General features: G+C 41.0%; 1 protein-coding gene across 1 annotated transcript; it reads left to right on the forward strand.

Annotated features, from left to right (window-relative positions):
• The first annotated feature begins 4,199 nt into the window (after nt 1-4,199).
• On the forward strand, nt 4,200-26,893 carry LOC106879054 (uncharacterized). Its single transcript, XM_014928478.3, has 3 exons — nt 4,200-5,188; nt 14,107-14,206; nt 24,409-26,893. Exons 1-3 carry the CDS (start codon nt 5,050-5,052, stop codon nt 26,282-26,284), a joined length of 2,115 nt encoding a protein of 704 aa, XP_014783964.1. The 5' UTR covers nt 4,200-5,049; the 3' UTR covers nt 26,285-26,893.
• Nucleotides 26,894-27,952: the final 1,059 nt, after the last annotated feature.

Genomic DNA, 27,952 nt, shown 5'->3' on the forward strand with positions numbered 1-27,952 from the left:
CATTTTCTTATGCCTGACTTGTTCGGAAGCCCTTTGTAAGACATCGACAGCAACTAGCAACAGAACAGGAAAATTCACAATTCTATGAAACGCAGTATAGTGGTATTGTTGAGAAAGGATCGGAATAAGAAGGGTGAATTTGAACAACTTTTCGTCTACTTAACGCAGAACTCAAGTTTTTGGTCAAGGTGTTTGCGATGAGGTTGGTACTTGTCTTCGATACTCTGATCATTTGGGTACAGACATGTACCATTCCAAACAAATCTATCCACGGCAGCCTCCACCTCATGCGATATAACAAGATAGGGTGACTAAGGAACTTGACTAAGGAACTTGACTAAGGAACTTGACGGGCATGAGACTCCGATCGATGCAAATCAATTGAAAATTTTCGATAAGGTTGTCAATATTTGGAGGTTGTCCTCACGGCGGCCAGTTTTGATCACGTGTTCAAAGGCTGGATCGCTGCAATTTACAGCGACATCTGCTCGATTATTAGAATAACTAACTTATCTATCGGAATCGTTCGGTATTATGTGTGTGATCCGTCAAGCCTGTCTTCTCTCGCCCCTTCTGTACATGCTAGTGCTAAAGCCACTTTTGTGAAGTTAAAGGTTTCGAGGGGTGCCGCGCATGAACTAAGGTGCAAAAAGAGCCGTATCAGTATATGCAGACGGCGTCACCGTAACAGTGTCGGACACTAAATACATCGAGGTGATTGACACTGCTCTAAGGGAGTACGAAGCGGTGACGGGATAAAAAAAATTAACCAAGAAGGGTGGATGGGTTTGATGCTCCGCACCTGGAGAAGCGGATCCATGCAACTTCACGGCGTCGTGGGACGGTGAACGAACGGACCGGTTAAAATATTCGGAGTTTGGTTTGGTTTGGTTTAGTTTGGTCCAGACTTCCAAGTAGACTAAAGCGAGGTGACAAATGTTTTATTGTCCGGCACGCAACTCGGAGAAACCCAGCTGGCGGTAATTCCGTGTCTTTCGAAAGGTGGCGAGCTGGCAGAAACGTTAGCACGCAGGGCGAAGTGCTTAGCGGTATTACGTCTGACTTTACGTTCTGAGTTCAAATTCCGCCGAGGTTTTCTTTGCCTTTCCTCCACTGGGGTCGATGTAATCGACTTAATCCCTTTGGCTGTCCTTGTCTGACCCCCCCCCCCCTATGTTTAGCCCCTTGCGAGCAGTAAAGAAATAAGAAACGTTAGCATGCCGGGGCGAAGTGCTTAGCGGTATTTCGTCTGTCTTTACGTTCTGAGTTCAAATTCCGCCGAGGTCAATTTTGCCTTTCATTCTTTCGGGGTCAATAAATTAAGTACCAGTTACGTACTGGAGTCGATCTAATCGACCGACCCTATCCCCCAAAATTTCGGGCCTTGTGCTTAGAGTAGAAAAGAATTCCGTGTCTTTCGAATTAATCTCGAGCCAGCTGTGCACGAAATTATTCGTGAGCTGAGTTCAAAATCTCTCCGGAACAGACCATCCAGTTGATTTTCATCAATGCCTTGAGTTTCTCCGAGGAAGTCATCGCTTTTACCTGCCACTAATTGTCTTCGAGGGCTGATACGGAACTTCCACTGTACCGCATTGCCGACTGATTAGAGTATTAGAGGAGTGTGAGTACTTGACGACTTAACAGATGCCAAACGCCCAGGTTTTGTCTTTGTTCAATAAACATTTATCTTTATTTGCTACAAGGGTCCATTCATTTATGCACCAAACGTGCTGCAAAGAGGGAGTTTCAGGACATGACCTACAAGATGTACTCACACTTACATAATCACCACCGCCACCACCACCCTCATCATCACCATCAGCGATGATGGTCATTGGTGGAATGAGGAAAGAAAGAGGTAGGTCATCCTCAGCTATCTCTCTCTCTCTCTCTCTCTCTCTCTCTCTCTTTCTCTTTCTCTCTCTCTCTCTCTCTCTCTCTCTCTCTTTCTCTTTCTCTCTCTCTCTCTCTCTCTCTCTCTCTCTCTCTCTCTCTCTCTCTCTCTCTCTCTTCGCACACGCGCACATGCATGGTGTGCATATTTGTACATGTACATACACCAATGCTTACACACGCACACAAATACATACATACAAACACAAACACACACACGTACACGCGCTTATCTATATATTACTTGCCACCTTAATAACAACAACAGTTGCACCTGTATTAATAGCCAGCGACAGTAACCTCGAGATCACTGGACCTGTAAGAAAAGGTAGCCTAATCTGCCTCAAATCAAATGCCACGGTTTTAGAGCATCCATAGGCAAACTGCTGCCCGCGGGACCTCCTGAATAGCAACGCCTAACATAAAATTACCTTGATTTTTTTTTCTTTCTTCTTTGTAGTCATCATCATCATCGTTTAACGTCCGCTTGCCATGCTAGCATGGGTTGGACGATTTGACTGAGGACTGGTGAAACCGGATGGCTGCGCCAGGCTCCAATCTGATCTGGCAGAGTTTCTACAGCTGGATGCCCTTCCTTACGCCAACCACTCCGAGAGTGTAGTGGGTGCTTTTACGTGCCACCGGCACGAGGGCCAGTCTGGCGGGTACTGGCAACGGCCGCGCTCAAAATGGTGTATTTTACGTGCCGTGGCCCGTTAAATGATAATCCGTTTCTTATGCGGTCCGCTTCTCGAAAAAAAGTCGCGCATACCAGGTAGAAAATGACGAATGTATCACGTGGCCCTGGGTTTTGTGCATATAAGATAAGACGGGATGGTCACGGCTGGAATATCTATCCTTAATCTGGTCAATCAGAGTTGTCATAGAAATAAACAGCAACCGAAGTAGCCACAACTGCAACAACTAAGAACTGGTACTTCGTCGGTTACGACGACGAGGGTTCCAATCGATCCAGTCGACAGGATAGCCAGTTCGTGAAATTAACGTGAAAGTGGCTGAGTATTCCACAGACACCCGTACCCTTAACGTAGCTCTCGGGGAGATTCAGCGCGACACAATGTAACAAGGCTGGCCCCCTTTTGGATTACAGGTACTGCTCATTTTTACCCGGTGAATGGAGCGGAGCAACGCGAAATAAAGTGTCTTGCTCAGGGACACAACGCACCGCCGGGAATCGAACTCACGACCTTACGAACGTGAGTCGAATGCCCTAACCACTAAGCCATTCAGCAAGAACAGCAACCACAATAACAACAACAACAACAACAACAGTCACAACGTCAGCATTAACTAAAAATGACCGTAGTTTATCTTCGTTGACAGAAGAGACATTTTGTGTCGTAAAAGCAAACCTCGACCGACCTGGTCTGACCGCACACACACACACACACACACACCGACGCTTATCTATTCACAAAGAGACTCTGTTTGTCTCTTAAGGTAAAAAAAAAAAAAGGCAAAAAATAAAAAAATTTTAGTTGATGTTTGCAAAAAATTTGACGAAAGGCTCGTCCGACACTTCGTTACTAATTGGTGTCCACACATCAACCAGGCTGCTGCTGTTGATGATGGTGATGATGATGATGGTGATGATCATCATCATCATCATCATCGTCGTCGCCATCGTCGTGAGTGGGGAAGTCGAAGATGGATGCCATTAGCAGACGTTAATGCTGTTTGTGGTTTTATACTTTACAGATGAGTTACTGTTATTGCGAAGAAGGATTTGTCAATATTTATCATCTTTACAGACAGACAGACAGAGGAGGAGAGAGAGGGGGGAGAGGGAGAAGGAGAGAGAGAGAAGGAGAGAGAGAAGGAGAGAGAGAAGGAGAGAGAGAAGGAGAGAGAGAAGGAGAGAGAGAAGGAGAGAGAGAAGGAGAGAGAGAAGGAGAGAGAGAAGGAGAGAGGAGAGAGAGAGGAGAGAGAGAGAGAAGGAGAGAAGGAGAGAGGAGAGAGAAGGAGAGAGAGAGAGAAGGAGAGAGGAGAGAGAGAAGGAGAGAGAGAGAGGAGAGAGAGAGAGAAGGAGAGAGAGAAGGAGAGAGAGAAGGAGAGAGAGAGAGGAGAGAGAGAGAAGGAGAGAGAGAGAAGGAGAGAGAGAGAAGGAGAGAGAGAGAAGGAGAGAGAGAGAAGGAGAGAGAGAAGGAGAGAGAGAGAAGGAGAGAGAGAGAAGGAGAGAGAGAGAAGGAGAGAGAGAGAAGGAGAGAGAGAGAAGGAGAGAGAGAGAAGGAGAGAGAGAGAAGGGGAGAGAGAGAGAAGGAGAGAGAGAAGGAGAGAGACAGACAGATAGATATATAGAGAGAGAAAGGTGGCGAGAGAAAAAGGTGAGAGAAAGAGAAAGGAGAGAGAGAGAGGAGAGAGAGCGAAAAGTGAGAGAAAGGGGCTGACAGACAGACAGAAAGACAAAAGCAGATAGATAGATAGATAGATAGATAGATAGATAGATAGATAGATAGATAGATAGATAGATAGATAGATAGATAGATAGATGGATGGATAAACAGTCAGGCAGGTAGTTAAACAAACGAAGCAGTCCCCTCCCTCCCTCCCTCCCTCCCTCTCTCTCTCTCTCTCTCTCTCTTTTTCTCTCTCTTTCTATTTCCCTCTTCCTCTCTATCTGGAATTTAAGCGGACAGACGATAAAAAAAAAACGATTCATTGAAATAGAGAGAGATAGAGAGGTAGGAGAGAAAGACTATATTTCTGACACATGAGGCATCACGGAAGATAGACAAGCTAAAGCAGTAGCTATCGTTTAAATGCTACAGACAAGACACCAACAATACAATATCGGAATGATTAAATAACAAAAAGCTAAAATAACTCCAACCAAACTTTTGTTCCGTTTCTGTTTTGGTATTCTCGTTTTCTACACCGTAAAATTGCTGAGAGAGATTTTTGGGGGGTTTTTGAGATTGAGCGAGATAACTTCCAACATACTTGGATGCACTCACACACCCACCCACCCACACACACACACACACACACACACACACACAGGTATTATATACTCATATGTACATGCATATATATATATATATGTATATATAACATAATACGCGTGTGTATACATGCATACATACATACATACTTCACATATATGCATGCATACACACCATATAAAAGCGCACAATGAATGTAGAAAGAGATCAAGTGAGGACAAATATACACCCTATGTATACTACGGAAAACATTTCGTTTCGGATACCAAATTCTTCCTGGAAGTTACACCGGTCACTTCATAACGGTTATCTTTACAAGGAGAAAAATCGTAAGTTACTCGTTTCTTAAATGGTTACTTTCACAAGTGATGTTACCATATCGATACACGCTGATGTTATAAAATATTTATATCGTACTCTACATTGTATCGTTATTAAACTCTGTGGCTTTTACCGTATTTGGATATGTTATAATATTATTTTCCTACTCAACCATGTCGCAATTTCATATTTTGCTATACCACATAATTCTCTCTTGTGTGCGATGTGCGATGTGTGACGTCCTGATATTGTATCTCGCGGTATTATAATGTTTAATCATGTGATATTAAATTATCATATCATGTGACATCACATTATCATATTTCTTGATTATTATATTACTATTCTATAGTATTATATCATCATATTCTATCGTAGTATATTGCATTCATATTTTGTCACAAGGCCAGCAGTTTTGGGGGGGCGTGGGCCAAGTTGATTTAATCGACCCCAATGTTCAACTGGTATTTATTTTATCGACCCCAATAGGATGCAAAGAAAAGTCAACCTCGGCGGAATTTGAACTCAGAACGTAGAGACAGACGAAATGCCGCTAAGCATATTGCTCGGCGTGCTAACGATTCTGCTGTCCTATTCTATCGTAGTATATTGCCGTATATGTCGGTGCATAAGACACGCTATTTTTATTCTTAAATGTAACAAAATATTGCCGTACGTCTAATACGACCGTATGACGGATGGAATACCAAGAATATGGATGTATAACGAAACATTAAATTTGTTTTTTTTCACAATCTTTTTTTTTTCTCCCCTACAAAAAAAAAAACTAAGAGTTTGTCTTATGCAAGACAAATACAATACAATCTTAACTTCTGTGAAATTATGTTCCTCTCCATGATACTGGTTTCAAATTTTGGCACAAGGATAGTAATTTCTGGTGAGAGTGCGGGTAGTCGATTACATCAACTGGTATTTATTTTATCGGTACCAAAAGGTTGAAAGGCAAAGTCTAGTTCGGTGGCATTTCAACTCAGAGTCAGAAGAAATAACACTAAGAATTTTGTCCAGCGCTGTAACTGTTCTACCAGCGCGCTGCCTTCATACCCCGTGATATTATATGTTATGATGTTACAGTATTAAGTCATATAGTGCTAAATATATTATCGAATGTTGTTACATTATTATATCTTACGAAGGCGGTGAGCTGGCAGGAACGTTAGCACGCCGGGCGAAATGCTCAGCAATATTTCGTCTGTCTTTTGCATTCTGAGTTCAAATTCCGCCAAGGTCGACTTTCCCTTTCATCCTTTCGGGGTCGATAAATTAAGTACCAGCTGCGTGCTGGAGTCAATCTAATTGACTGGCTCTCTCCTTAAAAATGTTGGGCCTTGTGCCTAGAGTAGAAAAGGTATTATATCATATGATATAATATCCTCTTTCGTGATGTTACTGTGTTATGTCTTGTAATCTTCATATCTTGTGATAATACGATATCATATCTTGTGGTGCGATAATACCATCCTCTATAATATTACAATATTTCGTGACGTCACGTCATGTTCTGTGATGATTTATCAGTTTTTTAGATATTACATTACGATTGATACTCTTTCAAGTTACAGTTTAATATCATGTAGTCTCACGTTATGATATATTATTTAATAATATATCATATATTTTATGATATATCATGCATTATGAAGGCGTGTGGCGTAGTGGTTAGGATGTTGCTCGCAAGATCGTAATTTCGATCCCCGTACTAGGACGTAGTATTCTTGAGCAAAAAACACCTCATTTCACGTTGATCCAGTCCGCTCAGCCGTAAATGGGTCATCCTAAAACGGACTGGTGTCCCGTTCGGGAAAAATATTGTGATCTCGGTTGCTTGTACCCCATGGGAACCGGGCAGCCCACGCTATGAGGACTCGACATAGTAATGTCCTTATTATGTCATATATTATATGATATGTCACTATTTGTTGTTACAAGTGTCACACTAGATGGTTCAAGTACTCTGTTGCCTATGATGCGACAGTATCATATTCATGATGCTTCTTCTTCATATTCTAAAGCAATTCGTTATCATCTCATAGACACAGTTACATTACAGGTATAAAGTTTTGACTACTTATTTTTTGTCATGCCATAAATTCATGCCAGTGATATTACAATGTCATGACTTGTGACATACGAAATTATAACGCAACAGGTATTTTGTTGTCAGGACGTTTTTTAACCTGATTTGAGTTTTGCCTTGTTTTTTTTTTTTTGTTTTCTTTTAAATGCTGAATCTAAAAATGGAATCTATTTTTTACTATTACGTCTAGATTTCGAGATGTTTTAAATCCGGGTTTTTGTCCCCGTTAATGGGGATAACCGGATCTACCTCAATGCCATAGCAACCGAGGTAGGCAGGTGCAGCCTACCTCAACCTTTGGGCTGGCTGGCTGGCTGGCTGGTGTCCATTTTCCTTTGTTATCATGAGGCTTTTTTGAAGCTGGATTTTCTACGGGGAGCATGCCCTTGCTTACCCCCAACCTCAGCTTTTAGACATGAGTGGTCCTGAGACCAAGGCCTCCACCACGATTTTTAAGAAATGTGGTGGAAAACTAACTCAGGAAGGCAGGGATGCTATTCCCTGAGACGCCTTTCGGAGCCTCCCTCCCTTTTTAATTAATAATAATGGTTTCTAATTAAGGCACAAGATCAACAACTTTGAAGGCAGAGATGTTGGTTGATTACATTGATACCAATGCTTAACTGTACATCATTTTATCGTGGACTTTAAGATGGTCGATTTTTTCCCAGGGGCAACAAAATGGAGAGACTAAATATCCGTGTATGTCGGACAGCAGAGCCAGGGGAAAACAATGGGTGGTCAAAGAATGGTTGCAGCGAATTAATTCCAGGATCTTTTAATGTAGTTAAAGAGATTTTAGTTCAAACGGCAAAAATTTAATTACCTCGACTCCATATCAAACTCGGCACTATGAAGCAGTTTCTTAAAACTCTGGATAAAGACGGACCTTGCTTTCAATATATCTGCAAAATTTTCCTGGCCTGAGCAGTGAAAAGATAAAAGCTGGAGTATTTGATAAGTCTCAAATCAGAAAATTGATGAAGGATGGAAAATTTGTAGATTCAATGGATTTCTTTGAAGAAGTAGCCTTGAATTCATTTGTAATAGTTGTAAATGACTTTCTGAGTAACAAGAAAGCAGCCAGTTATGCCGAAATAGTCGACAACATGCAGGAAAACTTTCAAAAGTTGGGTGCCTAAAGCTGCACAATCTCCACAGTTACCTTGATGAGTTCCCTAAAAATCTTGGTGGTACAAGTGATAAGGAGGGAGAACGTTTTCACCAGGACATAAAAATCAATAGAACAAAGATATCAAGACAGACTGGACTTGCATAAGATGGTGAACTTTTGCTGGATCTTGACTCGTGATCTGCTTGACGTTCAGCACTCAACAAAAGCATCTAAATGCAAATTCATGGGAAATTAGACATAAACAATGATAACATTTGCCTCAAGATTTTAAGATATTTTGCTAGTTTTTCAGCAGAATTTTGAAGGAAACGTTCTGGTTTTAAAGAAAAATCAACTTCTATGCATGTTTATACGTTATGCCTTGTTCCTCATAAGCTGTTTTACTAAAAAAAAGAAACAATGAAATTCTATGAATTCAGAATCTCAAAATCTTAACATGATGGTAATAAATGGATGTCATTTTCGGATTCTGTGTGTCAAGAAACCCCTAGTTCAGGTCCAAATTTTTTAACAACAGAATTGGGTGGGGGGCTTGTGTAATCTATGATGTCACAAAGCTATGACGCTATAAAGGATTTGTTGTAATGATAAAAATCTACGTTGTTACAATGTCATTACAAATATCATATTCTGTGAAAGATTAAGAATATTTGGTAGTTTATCATAAACATAAGACTCTTGTTGTTTACAGACAAACAGATACACATTTTTGCTTTTACTTATTAAATTAAGATTCAGACATCTCCATATTGGCCACAGGCACACCACTTCTCTCTCTCTCTCTCTCTCTCTCTCTCTCTCTCTCTCTATTTCTCTCTCTCTCTATTTCTCTCTCTCTCTCTCTTTCTCTCTCTCTCTCTTTCTCTCTCTCTTCTCTCTCTCTCTCTCTCTCTCTCTCTCTATCTCTCTCTCTCTCTCTCTCTCTCTCTCTCTCTCTCGAAAGTGCAGAGTAAGTTAACCATATTACAGATACAGTACTTTGGTAGAATCGTTAGGGCATCGGGAAAAATGTTTTGCAGCATTCGTCTCGGCTCTATATATTCTGAGTTCAAATCTCGCCGAAATCAACTACACCTTTCATTTCTCCAGAGGTCGATAAAATGATGCACAGTTAAACACTGGTATCGATGTACTCAACCAACATCTCTGCCTTAAAAGTTGCTGACCTTGTACCTTAATTATAAACCCTCATTATTAATTACAAAGGGGTCTCAGGGAGTAGTGTCCCTGCCTTCCTGGGCTAGTTTTCCACCACATTTCTTTAAAGATCGTAGTAGAGCCCCTGGTCTGAGGACCACTCATGTCTAGAAACTGAGGTTGGGGGTAAGCAAGGGCATGCTCCCCGTAGAAAATTCAGCTCCAAAAGAGCCTCATTATAGCAAAGGAGAATGGACACCAGCCAGCCCAAAGGTTGGGGTGGGCTGCACCTGCCTACCTCGGTTGCTATGGCATTGAGGTAGATCCGGCCACCCCCCGTGAACGGGGACAAAACCCGGATTTAAAACACTGGATGATGATGACAAAGATGATGGGTTGGCAGTAGCGTTAGACCATCAAACAAAATGCCTTGCGGTGTTTGTTCTGGCTCGCTGCATTCTGAGTTCAAATTCTGTCGCGGTCAGCTTTGCCTTTCGTCCCTCTGGGGACGATAAAACAGAGTCCTAATATTGTACTGGGGTCAGTAGGCGCAGGCATGACTGTGTAGTAAGAAACTTGATTCCCAACCACATGGTTCCATATTCAGTCCCGTTGCGTGGCACCTTGGGCAAGTGTCTTCCATTATAGCTTCGAGCCGACCAAAGCCTTGTGAGTGGATTTGGTAGACGGAAACTGAAAGAAACCCATCATACACGTGTCTGTATGTATGTGTGTGTGTGGTGAGAGTGTCTGATTTTCCCCCCACCACCGACTGACAACCGGTGTCGGTGTGTTTACGTCCACGTAACTTAGCGATTCGGCGAAAGTGACCGATAGAACAAGTACCAAGCTTTTTAAAAAAAAGGATAAGTACTGGGGTCGATTCATTCGACTAAAAATTCTTCGAGGCGGTGCCCCAGCATGGCCGCTGTCTAATGACTGAAACAAGTAAGAGATAAAAGAAAAATCATCGAATAATGCACTCCCCTCAAAATTGCTGGCCTTGTGTCTAAATAAAAAATTACTACTACTACTACTTCACAAATATTAAGAAAATTGAATCTAACAGTGTATTTGTGTGTTTAATAGTAGAATGGCTTTTTAAATCATGGGACAGCAAGGCAGCTGTAACATGGCCACTTGAGCTGCTGAAAATATAAGTCAAAACTCCCTCAAGTGACATCCTGCTCTCTTGAAAAATATGGAAGTGACACATTAGATAATATAATCCAAGATCAAACACGGGATAATCGTCGCTGGAATACCTTTACTCATCAGGATTGAAATGGGGTTAATCCAGACAGGTAAAAGGGGAGAATGAGTCAACGTGAAAGCCTCTACGTGGTAACCCATCCTGCTAGAAATCACCGTCAAATCATATCCTACTGTTTTAAGGAAAAAGGAAGGATACATTAGATAATGTCGCTTTAAGTTAGAGATTGTGGAGGTGCAATGGCCCAGTGGTTAGGGGCGGCGGACTCACGGTCTTAGGATCGCGGTTTCGCTTCCCAGACCGGCCGTTGTGAGTGTTTATTGAGCGAAAACACCTAAAGCTCCACGAGGCTCCGGCAGGGGATGGTGGCGAACCCTGCTGTACTCTTTCACCATAACTTTCTCTTACTCTTTCTTCCTGTACCTGTATTTCAAAAGGGCCGCAGTCAAAAGACTTGTCACACTCTGTGTCACGCTGAATCTCCCCGAGAACTACGTTAAGGGTAGAGTGCTCAGCCATTTGCACGTTAATTTCACGAGCAGGCTGTTTCGTTGATCTGATCAACTGGATCACTCGTCGTCGTAACCGACGGAATGCCAACAAGTTAGATATTAAAAAAATAGGTACGATGTTTACGGCTGCAATGACTGATCCGAGACTGCACATCAATAGATGTTAGATGACTCTAGTAAAACATTATACGTTTTTACTCTAGGCACAAGGCCCGACATTTTGGGGGAAGGGGCCAGTCGATTAGATCGATCCTAGGACGCAACTGGTACTTAATTTATTGACCTCGAAAGGATGAAAAGCAAAGTCGACCTCGGTGGAATTTGAACTCAGAACGTAAAGACAGACGAAATACAGCTAAGCATTTCGCCCGGCGTGCTAACGTTACTGCCAACTCGCTGCCTTTCTAGTAAAATAATATGACAGGAGTCAAGGCTATAGTATGCATTCGGACCAGAACCTCCAGACTAAGGTTACTTCTACCTTACCTTCCCCACCCCTACATCTCAGACGCCCTGAAAGAGGTCATGGTTGCAGACGTTCCTTTTATGACTAAGCTACAGTAAAAACCAAAGCAAAAAATAGACTCTAAAAAGCAAACTCAATGTGAAATAAGTCAATTTACAATGTCCCTAAGACCAACAAAAGACGGATTTATTTTAAAACGGGGGCCACATTTTTCATTAATGTTTTACGTAGTGTTTTGGGTACGGAAAGACTTTCAAACTTCGTATACTTATCTATTTTGTGTTATAGAACAGAAAAATATTTTTGTATTCGAATTTATTTCATGTAAAAAATTGTCTTATTTCGATAATTTCAACCAATCACTGACAAGTATTCAGTTGTTTACATTTACTCCTTTGGCTGATTAAGCGATGTAAAGCGTATTTAATCTCCATACCTTCGTTTTATTTGCTTTTTTCATTTTAAATTTGCTTTAACCCTAACCCTAACCCTAACCCTAGGGTTAGGGTTAGGGTTAGGGTTAATTGTTTCAGAATCGTTTGTTTATGTAGTCGGCACTTAATGTATATCGGCTGAATGGACGTCAGTGATTGGTTGAAATTACAGAAATACGACAACTTTAACATGGAATAACTTAGGGATTTCTTTTTTTTTAAGAAGACTAAGAGAAAAAGATGTTTTATATGACACATTCTACCAGTGTTCCAAGTTTCAAAGTGTTTCGTTAATGAAAAATGTGGCCCCCGTTTTAAAAAAGATCCCGCTGCCTTTCTAGTAAAATAATGACAGGAGTCAAGGCTAGAGTATGACATTCGGACCAGAACCTCCAGACTAAGGTTACTTCTGCCTTACCTTCCCCACCCCTACGTCTCAGACGCCCTGAAAGAGGTCATGGTTGCAGACGTTCCTTTTATGACTAAGCTACAGTAAAAACCAAAACAAAAAATAAACTCTAAAAAGCAAACTCAATGTGAAATAAGTCAATTTACAATGTCCCTAAGACCAACAAAAGACGAAGGGAAAGTATATAATATAACATTAGCATTGCGGTCTCTGATCATTCTCTTTCCCATTCTGTTACATAATTCTTTCTACCATAGGCATGGTGGAGGCACATGGCTTAGTGGTTAGATTGCTGGACTCATGATCGTAAGATTGTGGTTTCCATTCCTGGACTGGGCGATGCGTTATGTTCTTGAACAAAACTTATCTTTTCACGTTACTCCAGTCTACTCAGCTGGTAAAAAAAAAGAGTGGTCCTGGAACTGAGATCGTGGGTTCCATTCCCAGACCGGACGTTGCGTTGTGCTCTTGAGCAAAGCTCGTCATTTCACGTTGCTCTGCGATCTTTGCGTCATGTGACATGTGGCACCCAGTTGCACCTGTACAGGTAATGTCGATCTGATGGAGGGAGTGAGCTTCTGTCTACAGAGAAACATTTGATCTCTACAAATAAATCATTTGTGTGGTTGTTCGGTAAGAAATTGTCGAACCCTTATACGTCGTCTAACGACGAGAGAGTCCATCATCGTCATCAATCATATACATGTATGTATGTATGTATAATCGAAAACTAGCTACGCACTTGAAACTCAGAGTACCAAGGAGTCTGAATCAAACTGTTTTGATATATATATATATATATATATGTATACACTCTTTTACTTGTTTCAGTCATTTGACTGCGGCCATGCTGGAGCACCACCTTTAGTCGAGCAAATCGACCCCGTGACTTATTCTTTGTAAGCCTAGTACTTATTCTATCGGCTCCTTTTTGCCGAACCGCTAAGTGACGGGGATGTATTTCCGTCTACCAAATCCACTCATAACGCTTTGGTCGGCCCGAGGCTATAGCAGAAGACATTTGCCGAAGGTGTCACGCTTATGTTAGCCTCATGAAGGGATGGTTTCATCCAAGGAAATGCTGGTTCAATACCTAGAATTTGGGCGAAATGAATTTTCTTAAAATAATAAGTATACATAAAGCATATAGTTTATATCCATTTAAAAGAAGAATAGAAAATGGAGTTCAGAAAGAAAGAGTGAGAGAAAGTTGTGGTGAAAGAGTAATTTGCGTATTTTCACAGGTGATGAGCTGCTAGAATCGTTAACACAACGGACAAAATACTTAGCAACATTTCTTCAGGCTCTGTGCGCAATTCCACCAGGGTCGACATTGCCTTTCATCATTCCGGGGTTGATAAAATAAGTACCAGTTAAGCACTGGGGTAGATGTAATCGACTTAACTCCTTCCCTTAAAATTGCCGGCCTTGTGCCAAAATTAGAAATAATGATTTGTCTATTTCTTGTTCTGAGAATTAGAAAGAAATAAATGCCAATTGCTTTCTTTTCTATCACCATTAGGACCTCGGCCGATATGTCTACCGATACATCGACACGAACACCCGGTCAGGATACAACAAGTGGAGTTTGCCGAGGATTACGATATTAGTGACATTGAAAGGTAACGCATCGATACATACATATGCACTCATGTGTCCGCACTCGCACGCACTTATGCACACGTACACACCCACACACGCACTTAAGGCACATGTACACACCCACGCATAAATACACACCATTAATTTTCTCTCTCTCTCTCTCTCTCTCTCTCTCTCTCTCTCTCTCTCTCTCTAGATATGGTAGTCACATATTGTACGCATTAACTAATATATATGACACTATAGTATTCACAGGAACAGTGGAGGCGTTTTGGCCCAGTGGTTAGGACAGCGGATTCGCGGTTATAGATTCACGGTTGCGATTCCCAGGCCGGGCGTTGTGAGTGTTTATTGAACGAAAACACCTAAAGCTCCACGAGGCTCCGGCAGGGGATGGTGGCGAACCCTGCTGTACTCTTTCAACACAACTTTCTTCCTATTTCTGTTGTACCTGTATTTCAAAGGGCCAGCCTCATCACACTGAGTCACGCTGAATCTCCCCGAGAACTACGTTAAGGGTATACGTGTCTGTGGAGTGCTCAGCCACTTGCACGTTAGTTTCACGAGCAGGCTGTTCCGTTGATCGGAATCAACTGGAACCCTCGTCGTCGCAACCGACGGAGTGCCACGAATTCACAAGAACAGTCATACACACACATATATACATGTACTTATACAGTAATCCCTTGACTATTGCGGGTGTTACGTTCCAAAACCCCACGCGGTATGTGAAAATCCGCGAAGTAGGAACAGTACTGTACTGTATATATTTTTTATGACTTGTATATATTTCATGAACTTGTAATCTGGATACTGTAACTGCAAATTTCCCAATAGTTCAGCGTTGGTATTCTCTTTTTTGCAGTAGGTATATATGTATGTGTGTATATATGTATGTATGTACGTATGTATGTATGTGTGTATGTATGTATGTATGTATGTATAATGTATGTATATATGTATGTCGCTTCTATTTTTTAGTTATCATAAATCTTTCACGGAGGAGGGAGTTGGTTTCCAACACAGATACAAGGCTCCATCTTTGGGATGTAGTTAACACAGACAAATTCAGATTTGGAACTTGAGAAAAGTCTTGCATATTTGTAGTCCAAGCTACATCATGTCTCATCGGTGGATAATACCGTGATGACATTTTCAGACAACTGCTTATGATGTGGCTGATATCTTCAATGTGAACTCCACAAAGTCTGCATCGGTTGTCACATATTACGGCATTTCTATCCCTTTTGTGCATCAGGTACTTGGTTGATATTTCCTGTTCCTGGATTTCAAACGCATACCCTTCAAAGTGGGAGGTAGTAATCCGGTTTTTGGTCCATGATAAACTGCTTTGATGAGCAATGTTACTATCATCTCAGAGCTTTCTACTAATATATCCATTCATAGTCTTCTGCTCACATAGGCTCATCCTTTCATCCGATGGTACGTTGCGGTAGAGTCGTGCGACTTCTTTGGGCATGCATTCTAGGTTATCAAAGAGTATTGCTCAAGGAGCTGATGTACGTGTGTATGTACGTATTTGTGCATGTGTTGTATTTTACATGAGTAAACATAGAAATACACTCATGTATAACCGTTCCAACTCGGTTATATAGTGGAAAGCTTCATAACAACAAACGAGCTCCGTTGTACTACGTACAAGTGAAGAGTTTAATATACTCTCTTCTCACATTTCTACGCTCTCTTTAAATGTAATCATACGGTAACATAGACAGCATAGACACAGTGACTACCCTCTCTTTGCTTGTGCACTGCGTTTCAAATTAACGACGTAACATTTATTACCTCCGCCTTAGCGAAGGCGGAGGTATTGTTTCAGTCGTGTTTGTTTGTCCGTGGACAAGATATCTCAAGAACCGCAAGATGGATTCGGATGAAACTTTCAGGGATGTTTGGCCTCGTGACTGGCACGAATTGATTAGATTTTTGGATCGATCTGGTACCGGACAAGGATTCTGGATTATTTTTCCTGTTTTTATGCTTAATTTTTGAGAGCGGTCGGGTTCATTTTTAGTATTCACGTTCGTGAGAGCAGTCGAGTTAATTTCAGATATTCTTATTTTAAAAATCATCTCCGGCTAATCGTTGAGAGGACGTTGGTGTTGCCTTGGCAGAGGTTTGCGTTCTCAGAGGGCTCTTGTTTTTATTTTATTTAAAAACTATTGGTTGAAATTCAACGAAACTTTCACAGAATGATGACAACTGGTATGTGCGCATGGTGTGTAAAAAATGTGAGGTTCTGTAAAGCAACATAGAAACTACGGCCATTTACCAAATTTACGTAAAGTTCCACTGTTTCAAATTATTAGCGAGGTGTAATTAAAACTAATGTAAACAAGAAAATACCAATTTAATTGTTTTATGTACATACTGGAATGAACGCATACACTCCTAAACATGGCAGAAATAGAAATAAACAAATAAACAATATTCAAAAATGATGGTTAATAAGGGATATATGAGCCTTTGTTTGAAATAAATTAGAAAAGGCGCTGGATTTTCTCTGACCTTATATCTCGAGATACATCCAGTATGGCCTGCTACAATTCATCCTTGCTCCTAAATTGGTTTCCATTCATTTAAAATAGTCGCCTTAGAATACTCCACAAGTTTTCTATTGGGTTTAAGTCGGGGGAACAGGCAGGCCACTTCGTCTTCCGCGGTCCACAGAATTATGTTGCAGATATTCTGTAGTTTTCTTCGTTGAGTGCGAGGACGCATTGTCTTGCATGAATATTATGGTTGTCTTGAAGATGATCCTTCACTTTTTTAACCAAGGTTCGATGTGCTCTCTCAGAAAGGCTATGTAAGTATCCGCAGTCATTTTAATACCATCAGGCACTTTCCAAGGCCCAGCCATAGTACTTCCACTAATACCTGCAGTCATTTTAACACCACCAGGCACTTTCCAAGGACCAACCATAATACTTCCACTAACACCTGCCCACATCATGATGCCTCCTCCCCCTTGTTGGCATCTCAAGTGTTGATGACGATCTCTTTCATTTACAACCCATCCTTTACTCCAACCATCAGGTCCTTCATGAGTAACATGAATTTCGTCCGTTTACAAAACCTTTGGAAAGTCGCCCTTCATGTTATCTTCTACCCATTTCAGACGATTTTGTATTTTGTTTAAAGAAGGTCTTTTAACTGACGTCACTGGTTTATTGACCTTTTTCAGAAGACGACATCGGACAGTTCTGGGACGCAGTTCTTTTGCCAGTGTGCTTGAAATGTTCTCCTCTTGTAAGACCTTGGTTCTTTACAGCTTCACGCGTAAATCGTAACAGAGAACTTTGAGAAACACCCCTCGACTGACCCTCGTCTGATCTCTTGCATATGTTCGTAGAAACTGTAACAAATGTTTTCACAGTTTGGTGATATTTTCCAATGATTTTAAATATTTCTAAAGTTGATTTACCTTTTTGCAAGTCCAGAAATAATAACAGATTTCCCTGAAGCAGTTAAGTCACATTTGTGACCCATAATTACACCATTATCAGACTACTCGTTAATAATTTAGAACACGGAAAATTCGTGGAAATCATGCAAATGGGCGCGGTTTATTTACACTTGCGCCAAACTTCACGTTTTTTACACACAACACGCATGTAACTGTCGCCATCATTCTGTGGGAATCTCGTTGAATTCCAACGAGTAGTTTTTTAATAAAATAAAAAATGTTACGTCGTTAATAATTTGAAACGCAGTGTATGTATACTGACCTTTGCTGACCTTGTTGCGCCTTCTGTCTCTTGTTTCAATAAATTTTATATATCTTTTTTATACAACTATCCTTGCATTTGTGTGTATATGTACGTGTGTGCATGTGTGTGTATGTGTGCATGTGTGTGTGTGTGTGTGTGTGTGTGTGTGTGTGTGTGTGTGTGTGTGTGTGTGTGTGTGTGTGATACTTGTGTGCCTAGTGTGATCGTGTGTGAGTACTCTCCTATGTTAGCGAATGGAGAACAAATATTGACTTAAAGAAATAAAGTAAGAATTAACCAATGGACATATGTATACATACATGCATATATGTATGTATATACACACACACACATATATATATATATATATATACATATGTGTGTGTGTGTGTGTGCGTACACACCTTGCATATGTACATAGACAAATGTATGCATTCATGTATAAGCACCGTAATATATATATATATATATATATATATATATATATATATATATATATATATGCGGTGCGTATACACATAGAGAGCCCAAGTACAGCAGGGTTAGTTTAAGTTAAAGTCTCTTCAGTACGATCTGCCAACGACGAAAAAGGTCAACCACACACACACACACACATATATATGGAGAGAGAGAGGCAGACAGACAGACAGGCAGGCAGACGGACGGACGGACAGAGCCAGACAAACAGAGACAGACAGAGAGAGGTACACATACATACCTACGTATGACGAAATGAACCGGTGGTAGATTGTGAAAGTAGGCAGAGACTAACAGGGAACTCAGCAGTTTGTTAGGTTAAGAACGAACCAACAACGACTAATGCAACATTAGAAAGCAATATGAGAAGCCAAACACCCGGGGGTTCGCTCTGCATGAAAACTGAAGAGTAAGATCGAGTAATGAGGCAATAAAGTTCCTTATATTAAAATTACAACTTTACTGAAGAAGAAGACTCATTAAGATAATGATCAAGAAAATCATTACAAATAACTCTGAAAATATTAGTAATGAGAAATGGAATGCAAAGAACAAAAAGGGGAGTAACTCCGGGCATGTTTCGGTCATATTTGACCACATTAGTGAGGTATAATGTTTGCTTATACTACCACATATAGATAGCGTGAGGTGTATATAGGATGATCTGTATGAATAAATACCATGTGACATAACTTTTCTTGTGGTGTTTATCCGATCGCAATGTGTGTGTGTGTGTGTGTGTGTGTGTGTGTGCGCGCGTATACGCTTATGCACACATAAATGTACATATCTACATAGATAAATTAGATAAATACATTCACATACACACGTGTATATATGTGTATGTGTGTGTGTATGTATATATATATATATATATATATATATATATATATATACATATATATATATATAGTAGAAACAATGGATACAGAAGATAGAATATATCGAAAATTTTATTTACATTATTTACATTACTTACATTTGACGGATAGTTGGAAAGTTTTAGTTGGCGCTCAGTGAAAGTTTTAGTTGGAAAAATAGAAGTGACATTTCGAGTGTGATTCTTCGTCAGAAAAGGGGAAAAAGTCCAGAGAAGTGGAAAAGGAGGAAGGAGCAGATAGTCCGGAGAAAAGTACGTGTGTCGTTACAAATACATGTCTACATGTACACGCGCGCGCACACACACATATATATATACATCTATAAATGTATATATAGATACATACATACATACATACATCAACAAATATGTATTCATACATACATCTACACAAAACCACACACACACAGACATGAACACACACATACACACATACACACACACACGCACGCACACATATACACACATGCACACACGTACATATACACAAATGCAAGCATATATACATATATACATATATACACATTTATAAATGTATGTATACACACACACACATATATAGGCGCAGGAATGGCTGTATGGCAAGAAGCTGTTCCCCAACCACATGGTTCCAGGTTCAGTCCCACTGCGTGGCACCTTGGACAAGTGTCTTCTACTATAGCCTCGGGCTGCCCAAAGCCTTTTGGGTGGATTTGGTAGACGGAAACTGAAAGAAGCCCGTCGTATATATATATATATATATATATATATATATATATATATATATATATATATATACATGTATGTGTGTGTGTGTGTATTTGTGTGTCTGTTTGTCCCCTCACTATCGCTTGACAGCCGATATTGGTGTGTTTACGTTCCCTTAACCTAGCGGTTCGGCAAAAGTGACCGATAGAATAAGTACTAGGCTTACAAAGAATAAGTCCTGGAGACGATTTGTTTCGACGAAACGCGGTGCTCCAGCATGGCCGCAGTCAAATGACTGAAACAAATAAAAGAAAAAAAATTTAAGAATGTATATATATATATATATATATATATATATATATATATATACATAGACAATGGTAGGCTTCAAGTGTCAAACCAGTGCAATTCTGTTTTACGCCTTCAAACTACGAAGTTTAATCTGTAAGTCTTCAGAATACAGGAATTATATTTAATGGGAAACTGGCGGCTTATTGTGTGTGTTTATTATTTCTAGTTCGAAATATTTTCCCTTCGTGATGTTAGTTCTCGCCAAACGTGACGGCATCTTCGCCATTCATGCCGTTGGCGTAGCCCAATTCTTCTTCTTACTTTTATTGTAGTTTTAATAAGCTGAAGCGTGGGTCTAGTGTAAATAGTCAACAGCGTTGTTGACATTTAAAACCCCCAATGTCATCTCAGTTCTGTTGTTTGACTTGCTAAAACTGTTTTACATATTGTTGTTTCATGACTTACCGAGAAAACTTCGAGAGCTCTTCAAGAAATGTAAATACCAGGATATTCTACAGTTTCCAAAGCAGTCAAGTCAGCAAAACTCGTACAAGGCAACTAAAATGCTCTGTCAATTTTAGGCTCGTTTTCTTTGCGATCATCTTTCGATCCCATCCGAGGTCGATTTTTGCGCTTCGATAATTACCAGTAATTCACTGAGGGAGACTCAACCGGTGACAATTTCGCCACCCCTTCCCCCCGGAACTGGTCTACACACACACACACCTATGTATACATCTATAAATGTATTTATAGATACATACATAAATAAATATGTATTCATACATACATCTACGCAAAACCACACACACACACACATATATATATATATATATATACACACATATATACACATATATACACTTCTGTTTCATCAGAGGTTTTCAAGCCTTTTTTTTTACCTATGGACACCTTTGATATCCATTTTACCGGATGCACCGTCCAAGTCATTCAATGTTTAAAATGTCATATTATATTTTTATGATTAAATAGTACAGTTCTATATTTAAGAGATGAGGAATTATGTACATTATTTACATTATTTACATTTGACGGATATTTGTCCTTGTCTTGTTTGTTGTTAACGCAACGTTTCGGCTGGTATACCTTCCAGCTGGGCATATGGCGCAGTGGTTAAGAGCGCGGGCTACTAACCCCAAGATTTTGAGTTCGATTCCAGGCAGTGACCTGAATAATAATAATAATAATAATATCAAAAAATACCTTAGGAATGAGAACCCAGGTTCGAAATTTCCCCCAACACACCTGATGAAGGCTGGAGGGTATATCAGCCGAAACGTTGTGTTAACAACAAATAAGATGAGGACAAATATCCGTCAAATGTAAATAATGTCAGATTAAATAGTAGTTTCAAATTTTAGCACCAGGCCAGCAATTGTGGGGGCGGGTGTAAGTCGATTACATTGACCCCGTTGCTAAACTGGTACTTATTTTATCAACCCCGAAAGGACGAATGGTAAAGTCTGGCCCAGTGGTATTTGAATTCAGAACGTGAAGTCGGAAGAAATGTCTCTAAGCTTTCACCCGGTGCAGTAACGATTCTGCTGGATTGCTGCTTTATTTATGATTTAAAATTGTTAAAATGTTTTGTGTGTTGAAGAAGTATAACTAATTTATTGCACATATGGACCCCTAAGGGCCATGTAGACCCTGGCTGAAAACTACTGTATTAAATCGAAAATAAAATTCCCTAGGCGTAGTAGTGGCTGTGTGGTAAGAAACTGCGGAAAAAGAGTAATTAGAGCCTGGGTGCATGGACTACCCCCAAGTTACAAGGCCGAGTGGATCGCTGATACCATTCGGCAGGGCTTGGGGGACAGTGGACCCAGGCTCCTTAATGTGCACATGTCACCTGCAGTCAACTGGCAGGGCGCCAAGGCGACATTGACCTTGTGGTCCCCAGTGGCTGTAGGAGACATGTGCTTTCCAGATTTTTTAAAATTGGCTGGGGCAAAGTACCCCGTTAATATTGAGGGCCGGCAACCAAGGTGCCATGAGTGCTTGGAAGCTGGCCACATCAAGAAAAACTGCCCCCAGGGCCGTAATAAGGCCCTGGAGCAGGATAAAGTGCCCACTGCCCCCCCCCCCCATTGTAAGGGGAGACGGAGAAAGTCGTGGAGGCAGGTGCCTCCACGAAAAGAAAAAGAAAGGTGAGCAACAATGGTTGTTCACCAGTTGAAACAGAGGTAAAGATCTCTTCGGGTATGCCGAAGGAGGCCCCAACCCCCGAAACCTCTAAAAGGAAGAAGAAAAGAAAGAGAGGTGGGAAGCGGCCGGTGGACGTTTATGTGCCGCCGACCGAACCAGTCACCCCTCCGGAGGGAAATGTACCATCGGAGAGGGAGGTCCTGTCAGCGGGAGTTGTGCCGCTGGCGGGACAAGGTGAGATCCCTCCTCCTGTACCTCAGAGGTGGAGAGGTGCAAGAACGCTTAAAATTTGAATATATAGAGAGGTTCGTCTCGGCCTGCGAGAGCAGTTCGAGGTGGCCCCAGCAGGTGGCCGCAGCAGTGGTAACCAACAGCGTCCGTGCTAGGGTGGAGGCCGATTGTGGCGTCCGCTCATATGTGTGCATCAGCACGGAGGCTGAGATGAATATGGAGAGCTGCCTGCGTGCAGCGGAGGGGCCTACTTGAAAGGCATTGAGGATTATAAATATTGAGCTTGAACAATGTATTCGAGGGGTTATCGGTCGGTGGGCGCCGGTGCCACTCCCATTTTTCATTTTGTTATTTTTCACCTTTTTTGTTATCACCCTCATCTCATTAATGTCCGTGTCCAGCCCGCAGCTTCTTTACGTTTGTCTGTCCTTGTTTGTCCCCTCTTTGTAAGGCCTTAATGGCCAATTAAAATGAAATAAAGAAGCTTGATTACCAACCACATGGTTTCGGGTTCGGTCCCACTGCGTGACACCTTGGGCAAGTGTCTTCTAATATAGCCTCGGGCCAACTAAAGCCTTGTGAGTGGATTTGGTAGATGGAAACTGAAAGAAGCCCGTCATGTGTGTGTGTGTGTGTGTATATATGTGTGTGTGTGTGTGTGTGTGTGTGTGTGTGTGTGTGTGTGTGTGTGTGTGCGCGCGTGTGTGTGTGTGTCTTTGTGTCTGTGTTTGTCCGATCCTCCCACCATCACTTGACATCGATGTTGGTGTGTTTATGTCCCCGAAACTTAGCGGTTCGGCAAAACAGAACGATAGTATAAGTACTAGGCTTACAAAGAATAAGCCCTAGGGTCGATTTCTTCGACTAAATGCGGTGCTCCAGCATGGCCACAGTCAAATGACTGAAACAAGTAAAAGAGTAAAAGAGTAAAAGAGTAAAAGAGTAAAAGAGCAAAAGAGTAAAAAAAAGTAGTAACGTTAACTCGCAAAGAGCTAGAAAAGTTCAAACTGCAAATCATTTATTTCGATCCCTTTTATATAAGTTTGTGAGAAGTGGATGAATTGTGCCCTTTATTCTCGCAAGCCCTCATATGCAGGAAGGTGCAGGAGTGGCTGTGTGGTAAGTAGCTTGCTTACCAACCACATGGTTCCGGGTTCAGTCCCACTGCGTGACACCTTGGGCAAGTGTCTTCTACTATAGCCTCGGGCTGACCAAAGCATTGAGTAGATTTGGTAACCGAAAGAAGCCCGTCATATATATGTGTGTGTGTGTGTGTGTGTGTGTGTGTGTGTGTGTGTGTGTGTGTGTGTGTGTGTGTGTGTTCCCCCGACATCACTTGACAACCGATGGTGGTGTGTGTACGTCCCTGTAACTTAGAGGTTCGGCAAAAGAGACTGATAGAATGAGTACTAGGCTTACAAAGAATAAGTCCTAGGGTAAATTTGCTCGACTAAAGGCCACAGTCAAATGACTGAAACAAGTAAAAGAGTAAGTTTATAGCGGCTTGTTGGCAGAATCGTTAGCACACCGTCTAAACGCTTAGCGGCATTTCTTCCGCCTTTACATTCTAAGTTCAAATTCCGCCGAGGCCGATTTTGCCTTTCAGCTTTTCGAGATCGATAAAAATAAGTACCGATTGAGCAGTAGGGTCGAGATAATCGACTTAACCTTTCCCTCGAATTTGCTGGCCTCGTGCCAAAATTTGAAACCAATATTTTAATAATTCTAAATTTTTATTCCCTCTTTAATTCAACAGGCTGGATGATAGCAGTCCAATGCTCATTATTCAGAAATACAACGGTTTTCGACAAGGGACCCGAGATCGCCAAATCAACAGATGCAGTAGAAGTGATGAAAGAAACAGTAGCAAAGCGACGGAGACCACTTATAGATACTCCAGTACTGGCACGAGTACCGGCTACGCTTCTGATGTAGAAGATGAAATTAAGGAACCTTCGAATACGCTTAAGATATGCACTGAGAAAAACCATGTGAACTCGGCATGGTTCTGGAGTGAAATGCCTCACACTTGTCAGTGTCAAAGGTTAACGGGTCGTGTCAGTTTAAATTGGAAATGTCGTCGAGAGAAAAAGAAACGAAAGAAACAAAGCTGCATTTTGTCAATAGACAGCGGTGATAGAACAAGATATCCTAAAATAAATATTGAATCGGAAATTTGTTCACAAAGAGAGCTGCAGACGTCAGAACATTCCGATAAATCAGAATTTGCACTGTTACAAAACGGAAATGTAGATTTGTCGACTGAATGCAAAGCAAATAACATCAAATCCTTTTTTAACTGTCCGTCTAATAATGGAAACGTAGGTCGTCTGCCATGTAATCATTGTGACTCTGAAAACGTTAATCCTATTGGATTGGCTGCTGCTTATGGAAATAGAAATGATAAAAAAGTTAATCCCTTTAAATCAACGGAGAATAAATGTGGAAAGTCGTTCCGAAATGTCAGAGATGCGGACTCGGCAAAAACCGTCGGTAATTTCTATATGACTATTTTACCGTCGGAGTTAGATAATAATCAGATGATAACAAAAGTCAATCCTCTGATTTTTTATGAAGACAGTGGTAATGAAGACGACGATAGTCTAAGCAGCTCGAGTGACGAACAACGCAATAGTGGCGAAGAGAATGACGATGAGTTTATATATTCAATAGAAGAATTTCCTCACCCACCCGACCATTTTTTTGCTTCTGATACCGCATCCCTCACCTCCCTAACGATCATGCCACATATTAATAGCGAAGCTAACTCGGAAAACCTTCAGCTAAATGATTTCGATAATGCCGCCGAGAAATTCAGTCCTTTCTTTATACACAATAAACATTTCACTTTTCAGGTGGATCAGACGATAATGAGAAAACAAGAAAGTACCTCAAGTTCGAATGACGGCTTTTCAGATTTCCTTTGTCCGTGTACTCGCGAGGGTGAGTTAGTTTCGACCTCTGCCTCCGGTGATTCTTTGTTTAACCCATCTGGTTTCGTCACAGCCTCTGAATCGTTGTTTGACTTTCAGTCAGAGGAAAGCATCTCTGCAAAAGCTGCAAACACACAACAATGGATTATGAAATCTTTTAATTCTGTTGATAGGTCTGATTCAAGAATAGAGGAATCCAATTTATATGGTGATGACGTTAACAGCTGCATTTGTTCCATTCGAAATAAACTAATTTCTAACCCAGTTCCTCTCCAAAACAAAAGCAATGATGTCCAGACAGAGAATCATTCAAGAGAAATTAGTCAGAAATCTACAAACCTTGAAGAAATATCTAAACAGAATGCGCACAACGAAACGGTAGGTCCCTGTCAATTCAAGAATCAAAACACACGCACTCAGTTTCGAAATAAGTTCCAAGAAACTTCATCTCGATGTAGTGAGAGTTTACATATTACAGTATCCAAACGTAATCAATCTGTACAAAGTGAAAAGACGGACATTGATGACTCGGCTTCACATATTGACCATAGTGATTCTGGGAGTATACAATCAGAATGCATTGAAGAATGTATGTCTGAACTCCTAAATACTCGTTTAGCAGCTGTCAAAGACATGCTTCAAAGGGCGAGTACGTTGAGTAGTAATAAGGAGGGCGGATGTAAATGCCCGAGGAATTAATATACCAAAGAATAAAATAAACTACTTCGTTCATTGGCTACAGGCCATAGCGTGTATGAGAGAAATATCGACTGGCACTTATGGATATCTTCACATTTTAGAGAGCTACAAAACTAAGTCAACTCCGGCTGCCGACTATAAACTTAAAAGCTGGAGGAACTGAACAATATTTTAAGGCATTTGAAGACAGAAAGCTGGCAGAAACGTTAACACACTGAGTAAAATGCTTGGCAGCATTTCGTTCGTCTTTACGTACCGAGTTCAAATGCCGCCAAGGTCGACATTGCTTTTCATCGTTTCAGTTCAGTACTGGGGTCGATGTAATTGACTTAATCGTTCCCCACAAAATTGCTGGCCTTGTGCCAATTTTTTAAGCCAATATTTTAAGAGATTTAATCCGGTGATCTACAGCTGCTAACCACTTCGTTACCCTAAATAAATTAACATTTTGTTCTTAGACACGTTACACTCATTATTTTAAAACAAGGAATATGAAAAACAAAGTTAAACCCCGATGGACAAAACACCGAATGCATGCAACTGTGAAACAGATTCCTCGAGAAGAATCAAATGCGATGTGGCACTAATAAAATGGTTTCAAGAATTTAATTCTGTGAGCTTTTCTTTTGTTAATTTGGAATTTGTCTTTTATTGTTTCTTTTTCGTTTTTGTCTTTTTATTTGTTTCATTTTTTTCAGCGTACTTTAATGTAGAACTCATTACAATTTTCATACATACCCAGAAAAATTGTTGTTGTTGTTGTTGGCACTCCGTCGCTTACGACGTCGAGGGTTCCAGTTCATCCGATCGACGGAACAGCCTGCTCGTGAAATTAACGTGCAAGTGGCTGAGCACTCCACAGACACGTGTACCCTTAACGTAGTTCTCGGGGATATTCAGCGTGACACAGTGTGACAAGGCTGACTCATTGAATTACAGGCACAACAGAAACAGAAAGAAAGAGTGAGAGAAAGTTGTGGTGGAAGAGTACAGCAGGGCTCGTCACCATCCCCTGCCAGCGCCTCATGGAGTTTTAGGCGTTTTCGCTCAATAAACACTCACAACGCCCGGTCTGGGAATCAAAACCGCGATCCTATGACCGCGAGTCCACTGCCCTAACCACTGGGCCATTGCGCCTCCACTTTCATACATATCCATAAAAATATAAGAAGCTAAACATACCCACTCTTACATGCACACAAATACATAGAAGTCTACGGAAAACACACACACACTCGTACAACTTGATACTACAATAAAATAAAATAAAAATAGAACATTTCACCCAGGTCATACATGGACCCTTGAAAGGAAGAATACAAACCACAGAAGGAATAAGTCGCGTTCAAAGCCATGTATGGAACACCGACAAGATTATAACATCTTACTTTGAATGTTTTTCCAATGCAATCTATTATCGTCATTTTCTATGCTGGCACGGGTTGGACAGTTTGATAGCGTCCGGTAAGACCAGGGGTCGCACCGAGTGCCATAGCCTGTTTTGGCTTGGTTCTTACAGCTGAATTTCCTTCCAAACGCCAACGACTTTACAGAGTTGTAACAATGCGATTTTCAACATTTGGCTGTTTAGCCTTAAATAGTCCATTTTTGGTTCCAGCAAGGCTTTTTTTTCTTTTCTGCGTGTGGTCACATGACCATTCCTGTGCG

The sequence above is a fragment of the Octopus bimaculoides genome, chromosome 5 (genome assembly GCF_046866305.1).
Source record: "Octopus bimaculoides isolate indiv1 chromosome 5, ASM4686630v1, whole genome shotgun sequence".
Lineage (NCBI taxonomy): Eukaryota > Metazoa > Mollusca > Cephalopoda > Octopoda > Octopodidae > Octopus > Octopus bimaculoides.